At 38.0% G+C, this 12,204-nt stretch overlaps 1 protein-coding gene across 3 annotated transcripts; it reads left to right on the forward strand.

Moving 5' to 3' along the window:
* Positions 1-2,922: 2,922 nt before the first annotated feature.
* zgc:158482 (uncharacterized protein LOC100009650 homolog) lies at positions 2,923-11,801 on the forward strand. 3 transcript variants are annotated; one of them, XM_034116146.1, is made up of 10 exons: positions 2,923-3,450; positions 4,213-4,422; positions 4,524-4,682; positions 6,038-6,162; positions 8,272-8,466; positions 8,678-8,768; positions 8,887-9,085; positions 9,514-9,611; positions 9,760-9,890; positions 10,547-11,801. In XM_034116146.1, the coding sequence occupies exons 1-10, from the start codon at positions 2,970-2,972 to the stop codon at positions 10,721-10,723; spliced, it is 1,866 nt and encodes a 621-aa protein (XP_033972037.1). In that variant the 5' UTR covers positions 2,923-2,969; the 3' UTR covers positions 10,724-11,801. The 3 variants fall into 3 exon arrangements, with proteins under 3 accessions (XP_033972037.1, XP_033972039.1, XP_033972040.1); XM_034116148.1 differs by having other exon boundaries at positions 8,681-8,768; XM_034116149.1 differs by lacking the exon at positions 10,547-11,801 and having other exon boundaries at positions 9,514-9,646; positions 9,760-9,875.
* The last annotated feature ends 403 nt before the right edge of the window (positions 11,802-12,204 follow it).

Here is a 12,204-nt window from a genome sequence, read left to right on the forward strand (position 1 = left end):
CGCAGGATCCACCTCTCAGTTTGCTAAAAAATGAAGACGCCTCAGCAAGCAGCCACCTTTATAGCCCTGGGTCTACGTGCCTCTAAGACTATTGGTTGCCCTTATGTTGTGGGGCAACGTGACCTATAGAGAAACCTTTCTGAAACTCAATCCCTGACACCAGCAAATTCTTATCAATGGCTACTTCTGCTGAAAAGTTTCCAAGGCCAACATCTGAAATGTATCTGGAATTGCGTTCCATTGTGCAGAAACAACAATTTTCTGCACAATGGAACGTTTTTATTAGTGCCAAAGAAACCCTGAGGAAAATAATAAAATAAATTACTTGATAATCTATTTTTGGCCATTGCATACAAAGGCTGAAAACAAACATTTTTAGCATTTTAGTAATTGAATAGGATATTTAAAATAGGATTTATTTGAAATGAAGTCTTTCAATCTATTGTTTTCTTAGTCCTTTTTGATTTCTTGTGTTGGTGACCGGTTAAGGAAATTATATTATATATATTTGATAAAGCTACAAAACAAAAGGCTTAACTGTGTTACTTTCAGTGAGGTGATGTTAATATTCAGTTTGTCATGCTTGCTTATTTGACTTTTTCGACTCCAGTGTCATATAACTACATTAACAGTATAACACTAAGAATTGTATTACATGGGAACATTACCAAACACAGTATGGGAAGCAGGTGAAGGTTGAAAAGTAGAGGATTATAGCCTAATCAAAGAAACAGATAGCCTTTACACGGCTGGGTCACCACATGCTCCTCTGGACTGTGCTCTCAAGAGTTTCACAACCCTACGACCTCAGTGACTGCTGATACCCTGCCCTCTAAAAAAATATCTGGCTGATGCCCAAGGTTCACAGTATATGCACTGAGGATGCCTTTGGCTCCCAGTAGCATCATTTATTGGTCCAATAGTCAAAAGAGCAACTTTGTGGACTAAACTTATATTATTTCATTTAATAATAATGGTTATTTACACAGTAAATTTCTCTGAGTAAAATTGACTCAAATTGAAGAAAATTTTACTCTAAAAATATAACATTTGGTCCCAACCTATATAGAGTAAAATGTACTCTTTGTTCAGAGTTGTATTTTTAGAGTTCATTTTACTCTATTATGTGCTTAGATTTGACTCTGCTTAATGGTTATTTACTCTATGTAGTGTATATTAAAAACAACTCTACTGCCATTTTACTCATAATAGAAGGTAATTTTACTCCCAATCGAACGTCATTTTACTCAGAATAGAATAAATGAACCATAATGATCTTTACAATAAAAAAGGTCAATAAACCAAATTGCTTAAGGAACATGAGTGGGCGTGTGTGAAGCTGACCATTGAGCAGCCCGACCAAGCAAGGAGGCAGAGGCAGAGGCAGAGAGTTCAAATACAACCCGGTGTGGGCATGTATTCCTCTTTGTGGTACAGGATACAGCCTCAATATGACTCACATGAACACAGTCACCAGCCACCAGGACCTCACACACACACACACACACACACTAACAGGAAAACAGAACCTAAATACACACAGGACTAATCAAACCAACAAGACACAGGTGAGGAGGGAGTAGAAAACACAGGGCACCAGGTGAACGCAATCACCAGCAACAGACAAGACGGGAGGGGGAACACTTTTCAAACTACAACAGGAAACAGAGACAGACAAACTAAAACATAGACAGATCGTGACAAATATATGCATAAATGACATATAATCACATGCTTCCTGTGCAATGTTTTAGCGTGGAACAAATGAATATACTTCGCCAATAATGAAGCTATATAATCCGTAACGGAGACCGAGATCAATGGCCCCAGAGATCACCTCCGTTACAGCGTGGTCATGGTTTAACTCCAATAGAATTGACTCTGCATTTTTGATCGCACTCTAGAAGCTATGAGTAATAAATACACTCCAAAATGATTAAATATCACTATTTCAGAGCAAAATAGTAATTACTCTGGAAAAAATACTCACCAATATTTCCTGTGTACCTTTACCTTTATCCATACAGCACCTTTAAAAAAACAAAAACAGGACAAAAACACATTTCAGCACTGCAATGAATTCAGTCCAGTCTTTATGTGATACAACTTATTTATAAATATAGTCATATTGTGTGTTTTTTCTGTTACTGTTTGAGCCTGTGCTTGTGTATGCATTTGCATAATTTTCCAATCTTTGATCCAAATTCAAACACAAGGATGGTACCATTACCAGTGGCAGAAAGTGACTAAGACCATTTACTCTAGTTTCTATCTCTGTTTATTCAAAAACTGAAGCTACTGTACAAGTTACTAATAAACACTTAAAAAAAACAATACATGTAGATAAAACCAGTGGTCCTAATCTTTTTTGACCTATGACCCCTACTCAAGAAGCCGTGGTGGGCCCTTCAATGACATTTCAGATGTCTGTGAGTATTTCACAGTTCTATTTGTTCTGTTTTTTAAAGCAAAGATAAGAGAAAAGTCAAACGAACAATTACACATTTAACATCTTTCGACTCCACAAATAAGTCTTGTGACCACTTGGAGGGACCCTGGACTAAACAGCAAATAAAGGAATAATACAGGACTTCAATTTGAGAGAAACTCCAATGTGACTTCAGCTGATCCTGACACTGTATACCCCCCCCCCCCCCCAAACAATGAAACAAAAAGAATGTCAACAAAACATGTTTTTTTACATTTTAATTGTGTTGTTCTCTAAGACCACTTCCATCTTTACTTTTTTGTAATTAAACAACGATTGGCTATGGAGTAACAATAGTACCTTCAATTGTCTAGCTACCCTACATTATTCAAATATTTTACCCTTTCCATGATCCTAACCTACTTTTCAGAAATTGCCCCGCCCCCCTGCACCAAATCCCTTTTGCAACATTCCACATTTTCCTGCAGTGCTGCACTTTTTTTCTTTTTTACAGGACTTGTGGCTTTTAAAACGAGACAACATGATGATGTATTTGATTTCAGTCATTTTAGCAAGTATTCTCATCATTCCGTTCGCAATAAAAACGTTGTCCCCTTATCTTTGGTTGGATATTCTGTATTTAAAGGATCTGCTGCGGATTTTAGTGACGTTCGTTTCGAGGAGAAGAAGGAGACCTTTCTTCTTTGTTTTGGACCGTTTCTTGGAGCAGACCGCGGCACATCCAGACAAGTCGTTCATTGTGTTTGAAAATGAACACTTCTCGTACTCTTACACAGATAGAAGGAGCAATAAAACAGCCAACGCGCTTCTGGCACAGCCTGGGTATAAAGCTGGGGACACCGTGGCACTTTTCATGGGCAATGAACCCGCCTTCATGTTTATCTGGCTGGCCCTGGCTAAATTAGGCTCTCCTGTGGCTCTTCTCAATCACAACATCCGCACCAAGTCTCTGTTGCACTGCTTCAACTGCTGCAAGGCCACAGTGCTGATAGCAGCCTCAGGTATGCATCTGGTAGTGTTGTAATGTGTTAATGACAACAATTTAAGGTAGCTGTGACTTGAGCCTTGCTTTCAGACTGAATGTCAAACTTTATTCCATGGTTTAGGGTTTCATTTTGAGCCCAGTCATGCCTAAAAGTCCAAGCTGTTTTTAGAAGAAGAAGTTAAAAGTTGTGGAATATATATTTTTTGGCCATCACAGTTTAGGAAATCCATCTCAGTGGTCCTATAATGACTTGATCTCATGCAGATGATGTTTCATCAGAGAAGAAAAGGGTGTTGAGGAATTATCCAGAATGCACACCCTGCCAGATTATATTAACAGCGTCATGTGGAAGGAAAGGAGGCTTAAACAAGTTGTTAAATGGGGATGGCGTACTCGGTTTATACTTAATATTGACCATTTGAATGTAAAATGATGTTAATATCGATATTGAGATTGTATATTGAAGCCTTTAGAAAAAAATACAGAGATTTGGATTTCCTTTGTTGTTGTTGTCACTGTGGTCAGTGACAGTTTTTAACTAAATCTGGGATGCTAACCACATTTATGCTCTCAAAATACGACCGTTGACATACCAAGTTTCACTGACCAATGTCAATCTTCTCAGTCTCTGTTGTCTGCAGTTACAATTAAAGTGAAAGTCAAGGTTGAAAAGTGTTGTTTGATCATACTTAATCATACATTTTAGTGGGAAAATATCAGCATTCTGACCGGAAACTAGTAAATTTTGGTTATGAGTATACTGTATGTTTCTTTGCAGAGCTAAAGGCAGCAGTGGAGGATGTGCTGCCCACCCTGACGGAGCAGGGCGTCACCGTGCTCCTGATGACCAAACACTGTGACACACCTGGGATCGAGAGTTTTTCTGATAAAGTGGACGAAGCATCAGATTCCCCGCTCCCTCGATCCCTCAGATCACACATCACATTCAAAAGTCCTGCGGTTTATATTTACACCTCGGGAACAACAGGTATCTGAGTGGCGGCGTTTCATGTGATAATCTGTTCCCACAACAATATGTCTGTTCTTGAGTTTAAAGGTGTGTGCTGCATGTGTCTTGTTGTATTTCAGGTCTCCCTAAGGCAGCTGTGGTCAATCAGAACCGCCTCTTAACAGCGTTGGCTGTTTTGGCTTCAAATGGTGTGACGTCTAGCGATGTTATCTACCTCAACCTGCCTCTGTACCACACAGCGGGATTCATAATAGGCTTTATCGGCTCCATTGAGACAGGTGAGACCATTTAAGTGAAGCAGAGAGCGCAAAACAACTTGTGTGAGCTTCCTTGCAGACGTATGAATACTTATTTTACTTAGCTAACATTGAGTTCTTCAGTTGTTTCCTGTATAGTCTTTATATTTGTATTTTAGGCCAAACTTCAGACTGCAGCAAGAGGTTAAGCCACCAAAGGTTTACCCACTAGTCACTGTTTTACGTCTATGAGTTCACGGTTACTGCAATAGGCTCCCTCTGCAAAGCATTTAAGTCTAACATGTATGTACCATTTACCAAACAAATCCTTATGATGACCATTTCAAAGAAAATGGTTTGAAATCTAAAAAAGGAACTCTAGAAGAAAAGACCTGATGACTAATTTATGGCAGATCCGGGTTAAATGTATCATCATACATCTTTGACATATAGTCATTGTCCTAAGAAAACCACGTGTTGCTAATTATTTTGCTAAGGAAACTATTTTAAAAAGCCATTGGATTAGCTTGAATGTGTTGTCAAAAAGCTAACAACAAGTCTGAGTAAGATCATGAAGTGTGCAAACTTAAAGATACATGGTTTTCACAGGAAAACAACGATCCTTCACAATTCTAATGAATGCCAATACATAATCCAATTCAACACACTATTTGTTATATTTAATGAGCACCACGATTTCCTAGCTCGGCAAAAGACAGGCAAAAGACCAAAGATGTTAAACAAGAAAGGCAATGGGAGTGGGAGGGAATCGAAAGAAGCTATTACTTGTAAAAAGGATCGGTATTATGTCATTCTTTAAAGTCAATCCTCAGCACTCTCAAACTGAATTGAACTTGTTTTTATACTGCACACAAAGTGATGTCCTCCTCCTCTTGCCTCTGGGTTTCCTTGCAAAACTAAATGAGTCCTTTGTTGCTTGAAACCAGTAATCTGACCAAACCCAGATTAGCTCTACTTTCTAACTGCTTCTTATTAAACAGACTAAAGTTCACACCGCTGTGATTTTCTGGGTAAGCAGCCTGAGTTACAGAAAGATATTCATGAAAATCCAACACTGTTTGAGAACAATCACCTTCCTGTTGTGCACTACATGCATTTAAATGGAATACACTTTATTATTGTTGGCATTATTTTCGGGGGGAAATATTCTAGTGGTAGAAATAACTATGGATACTGCAAGTAATACAATCGTAATGTTTACATGACAATTACAACTACCTGAAATATATTGATAATAATAACAAATATTGATAAATATCCCTTATAGGCATTACATATTTGTAAAAGGACATCACCTGTATCTCTACTTTCATAACTGAACATATCTTTGCCTCATAATCAAATTTTCTTTCTTTTTTTGCTGTCTTATTTTGAAGGGTCAACTATTATTCTGAAGAGGAAGTTCTCTGCCTCTCAGTTTTGGGACGACTGTAGGAAACACAGTGTGACTGTCGTGCAGTACATAGGAGAGGTGATGCGTTACCTCTGTAGTACACCGAAGGTAAATGCTTTTCACTGTTCCCAGATCTTCACACAGTACTATTAAACTTAGCAGTACTACAGAACAGGAATGGAAGAATATTTGTTGCTGAAACTGCCCAGTTATTTACCTAAAGATTTGTATGGAGCTCAGTATCACTTTGTCCCTGTTAGCCTCTGCAGTGGTGTCTTGGTCATCATGTGACATTTATAGTTCAGTTACAGTAAAGTCTGAGGTGAAACACAAACCAGGGGCGTTCCCGTAAGGCTGGCAGTGGATAAATGTCAACCTCCCTCCAAATAATTTGATTGATAATGCCTATCGAAGGAATATTCCTTTTGGACAGCATTTAAGGCTAGACTAAAAAGTTTCTAATTGCTGTTTTAGTTATATGTGAAGGAAGTTACACGTAAACCGCCATACCTGATGCCTTATTTAAAAAATATATATACATACATAATGTTGACAGATTGATTTATCGATCCTGCCCTTTAACCTTAATTGTATTTATTCATCAAATGGAAGTATTTGAATAACTCCAGAGAGTACAACCCAAACAAGCTCACACAGGATCTTTGGCTGTGGGACGCATGCCTCCTCTCTCTGCCGCCTCAACTGTTGTAAAACTCCTCGGAGCAAGACAGCTGCTGAGGCAGAGCTGAGAACCGGCTGCAACAAGCTGCCGCTGAGACAGATCCAGTCAGAGATAACTTTCCAAATCAGTACATTCCCACAGAGCAGCACAGCTGGCTTACCAAAATAGAAATCGTTAAATCACAACTATCGGGTTCCAGCCTCCTGCGTCATTATCTGCGGGGGTTCGAACACCATGCAACTTTATGGATGCATGTCAAAATGAAATGCTGAAATATGATCAATATACATTTGTAAGAGGAGGAATGCAACATTTCCACATCTCTTAAGGCGGACTCTGCTGTATTTAAGAGTACTACATTCTACCTACATGTATGGCCATTCAGAGTATCTTATTGCATCACATGAAGTGCAGTCTCAATTTACCGTGTGACCCTGTTAGAGTAGGAGGAGGTGGCCTGTCTGTATCTGGTCACCACTAGGAATAGATGCTGGCCTTTACTAAGGAAGACCATATTAAGTAACTTGGCAACCAAACATTTTACATAAGCATCATTGCTTGTGTAAACTGTTTTATGCAAATTCTTACATACAGGCAGGGATTAGCCATACTTGATCTGAGAGGATCCTATTGAGAGGTGTAATTAGATGACTGAAACTGTGACTGTGTGACACATATACAGTATGTTTGTTTTATAAAGAAATACTTAACCCCACAATGAGTATTTGTATATCAAATAATTACACTGTGTTGACACTTAAATTCTTGAAGAACATTTTATTTTTCTCGCATGCCTTGCAAAAAAATCAAAAACAGAGAAAGGTCTTGATGAATTGAGGAGTAGTAGAAGTAGCGTGAACATGTGGAAGGGTTTAAAATACTTAGTTTTTTTTATTAAAGGTAGGGTAGGTAAGTTTGAGAAACCGGCTCAAGATACACTTTTTGTTATATTCCATGGAATGCTCTTAACATCCCGATAGCAATAAATATCTTAAGTGCTTTGACAAAAAATCCATAAAGAAATGTCATCTGTGGAAGCCGTAGAGCTGTAAAAAGCACGACCAATCATTTTAGCCGGCCCGGCTAAAATAACTGGATGGCCTACCTGCCTGTCAGCCTTCCATCTGTGCACAAACTTATCTCGTGCCCTCATTGGTCATGTGCGCGTTCGTGTGTGTTGGAGGAGGGGCTCTGTAAGGAAGTGGCAGATTTTTTCCGGCTGTGTATTTTCAAATTCTAGCGATCTCGAGCTGGTTTCTCCAAAATTACCTACCCCACCTTTAAGCATACAACTTTATAGATGAGACTTGGATTATAATGCACAAGTTGTGTGAGAGATGGTAAACAGATGTGGTTTCAAAATATTTAGTTGTTAAACACAGCCGTCTTTTACTTCAAATGTTATTTCTTTGTTGACTGAGGTATGCAAGAAAACATTCTTAAAAAATTGTCTTCAAGAATGATGTATCAAATCCTATATTTCTGTAGTACTGGCAAAATTCGTGATCTAATGTTTTGTTTATGTGACAATGCAGAGAGAAAATGACAAGGACCATAAAGTAAAACTGGCCATTGGCAACGGTATCAGAGCAGAGGTATGGAAAGAGTTTCTCAATCGCTTCGGGAACATAGAGGTCCGCGAGTTTTACGCCTCCACCGAGGGAAATGTGGGATTTGTCAACTACGTAGGAAAAATTGGAGCTATTGGGCGAGTTAACTTTTTCCATCAGGTAAGAATAATATTGAAAAAAGCATTCAATTGTCTTTTAGCATTGTAATCTTATACAGGCAACTTAATTGTGTGGATGCAAAACACATAGGTGGCATATTAGAATCCCATGCATGGCTGCCAATAAATAATATGGTAAATATGTTTTATTTTGCTGTCTGCGTAGAGGATGTTTGGCACATAATGAAACAGTGATGTGTTTCTTCCTGTAGAAGCTGTTTCCCTTCTCTCTGATAAAGTATGACACCGAGCGAGATGAACCGATCAGAGATGATAACGGCCTCTGTGTGGAGGCACCCAAAGGTGAGAAAAAGAAACATAAAACTCAATAATAATTATGGATCTTATAGTCATAGGATATTTACTGATGTAGGTGTTTAATGGACAATGGCTGTAAAAGACATGTCTCCTTTTTGTTAAGGTGAGACAGGACTGCTGGTGTCAAAGATCACAGACATCGCTCCTTTCGTCGGCTACGCCCAGAACGAAGACCAAACGGAGAGGAAGAAACTTCGTAATGTTCTCAAGAAGGGAGATCTTTACTTCAACAGTGGAGACCTCATGAGGATCGATAACGACAACTTCATCTACTTCCAGGATCGTGTAGGTGACACATTCAGGTACAGAACTCCTGAGCACCCTGATTTGATTTTGTTCGTAAAGAAAAATTGTTTGTGGTTTCAATACTGCAGGATCAGCAATGTAATAAAACTAAAAAGTTGAAATAAAAAGGGTTAATAGATACATATTTTAAGAATAACAAAAGTGTATCTGCATATTGTGTGAAATGCAATATATACAGAACACATGAGGAAATCTGTGTTTTAAAGGCAATGATTAAAACAGAAAATTAAATATTGAAAGCAAGTCATTGGGAACAAATTGATTAACAAAGTCATGTTAAAATGAATGATAATAGTAAGTAGACCTCTGGGCTCTGCAGGCACCCTATTTGACAGGATTATGAAAGCTGGGTAAACAAAATGTTCACTTCAAATAAAAAAAACAGTAACACAATTAATATAAAGTTTTAACTTTGAGCTTGCAGGTGGAAAGGTGAGAATGTGGCCACAAACGAAGTGTCTGACATTCTGACGATCAGCGATGGTCTCAAAGAAGCCAATGTGTATGGAGTCCAAGTGCCAGGTGACGGCCGTTTCCTCTGCACATTTGACCTCACAGTATGTTTTAAGATCTCATGACTCCCAAATGCCAGAACATTGAAGAGAGACTGATTTGCAAATGAATTGGTAAACGAATGCTTTATCTGTTTCTATTTTGCCCGGTTATGCAGGGCATGAGGGGCGGATAGGAATGGCAGCGGTCACCATGAAGGAAGGCGCACAGTTTGATGGAAGTAGAATATTTAACCATGTGGTTAGCTACCTGCCTTCATATGCCCGACCTCGCTTCATAAGAATACAGGTACGGTTATTTCACAACTCAATTCTCAGCACTACATTTTGAGAAGAAAGAGCACATTAAGTTTGCATAAATTAAAATACCTAGAAAACTGTTTTGTTCTCAAAAAAAGTAAATAACAAATAGTTTGATGCTACCTTATCAATCTGACAATACATATTCTCACTCTGTTTCGAGTGTGAAACAATAATTCTAGGAATCTATTTTTCCAAGTTTGATCTAAATTGTTTTCTTTCTTATGACAAAAGAACCGTTGAAATAAAAAAATGTTGATCTGTAAAAAACAAATGGACCGAACAACGTCTTGGCTGTTCTTTTTTTTTCTTTTGTATGCTGTTGTAATACTCATTTTAGCCACAAGAGTCTGACATTCACCACTAACCCTTGTTCTAAGCAGGACTACAACATTCATGTTTGCTATCCCATTTGTTTCACAGATGAGCAAAACAGTTAAAAACTAAAGATTATCCTGATCTTTTTCCACATGTGTTTTAATCATAAACACAGGAGAGAAAACAGTTAAGATCACACACAAATGGATCACCAGAATTTAGCTCCCTCACTTGCCTCTCAGGGTGTCCGTACCATGTGATTAAAAGCAGATAAAGATATTTCGATACTGTACCTGAATGATTGATTCGTAGTCTTATTCTGTCCAGAATGCCGTGGAGGTGACGGGGACATTCAAGCAGATGAAGGTGAAGTTAGTGGAGGAGAGCTTTGATCCAGGACGTATCCAGGACCCTCTTTACATCCTTGACAATGAAGAGAAGAGTTACATAACGCTGACAGCTCATGTCTACAGCTCCATCATATCAGGAAACATCAAACTATGAGAACGCTCTCTGTGTCCACTAACTGTGCCGGCTTCTCAGTCTGGCATAAACCTCTTTTTTAAAAGCAGTAGATGGATAATCAGTAGTGTAAGATTTGTTTTTAAGGATCCATTTTAGGGGCTAGAGTCGGCCTGTAAGGGAGGGATTGAGTTTTATAATACATTTGTTGACAAGTGATGATATATATATTTTATTTTACAAGCTGGTTTACTGCTTTCAAGTATGAGGACTGCTGCTTTGACTTTATTCAGTTGAGAAATGTTGCTGTATATTTGGTTAAACAGTGAAAACAAACTTGTTAGAGGCTATAGGACTATCTCTCATAGGTAGATATGTATGTGCCTATATATTTTAATATGAATTACTTTGATTCTTACTATACAGCCAGAAATAATATTCATATGCACTTTTGCTCAGGTTTTACTCATCATAACTAAACAATACAAAGATAAATCTCAGTGGTGACATGGAAAAACCACAAGGTGGAGACAAATGCAAACTCTGTGCTTAGTGTAGTGGGGGTATACAGTACAATATTCACTTTATATAAATTAACATGGACAGTGCACTCAAAAATGTCCCCCAGATGTAATTGTTGAACATCTTAACATTCCAAAAACATGAAGATTAATCTGCATGTTGTGTGTCTAAAATATCACTGAATGTTCAACCACTACAGTTTATTTTAGGTGGAATAACTAAAGGATCCAACCATGATAAACAGAGGTACACAGAATACAGACTTTGCTGTCTAATTTTTTTTCACATATATGCTTTCTGTGAACATATATTGATCTTAATGGTATATCTGTTAACCCCTCCAAAAAAGTTAATGACTAGAAAACAAAGGTGCACATTTCTTTCAGGGAGAACAAGTCCTGCAGGTACAGCTCGTACTTTCAATATTTATACACTGTAATCAGTAATAGAGTAGTGTGAGTTTTGCACCCAACCAACCTGTCGTCACAAATACATGTTTTTTAGGGTGTTTTTCATGTTCCATTATTATTTTTTGGTCCTGTTCATGATAGTGCAAAAAATATGGCCCTTAATAAAAACATAAATAAACAATATGAATAGAAGCTCTTTCAATAAAGGTTACATGTCAGTTATGATAAGTTTAAAAAGTGTCACTCGCCGTGTTTAATTGATGTTGAAATAACATCATCACATCATCATCAGCCCAGGCTTGTAAGGTAAGTAACAGGCGTAAACCTTAGAAACCATGCTGTTTTTAAATTTGACAAAAGGTCATTCTAGGGTCATTTGGACAGAAGAATCTTTACTAATGTTATGTTTTACTGAACATCTGACAAACATTCTTTATCAGGGTTCACTTTGTTCCCAACTAGTTGCTTTTCCTAAATGAACCATTATTGGCAACAATACTTTGGAAACCAATCCTCTGCAGGGAATTTTGTTCCAAAGCAGAATGATTATAAACAGATTTGAGGAGGGAGGAGCAGTAAACGCATAAAAAA

Source organism: Trematomus bernacchii, unplaced genomic scaffold (assembly GCF_902827165.1).
Source record: "Trematomus bernacchii unplaced genomic scaffold, fTreBer1.1, whole genome shotgun sequence".
In the NCBI taxonomy this organism is placed as follows: Eukaryota; Metazoa; Chordata; class Actinopteri; order Perciformes; family Nototheniidae; genus Trematomus; species Trematomus bernacchii.

Coding starts and splice junctions, on each gene's coding strand:
- zgc:158482 (XM_034116146.1), top strand. CDS start 2,970: ATGATGATGTATTTGATTTCAGTCATTTTAGCAAGTATTCTCATCATT. Junction 3,451..4,212: donor AGTGCTGATAGCAGCCTCAG/GTATGCATCTGG, acceptor GTTTCTTTGCAG/AGCTAAAGGCAGCAGTGGAG. Junction 8,769..8,886: donor CTGTGTGGAGGCACCCAAAG/GTGAGAAAAAGA, acceptor CTTTTTGTTAAG/GTGAGACAGGACTGCTGGTG.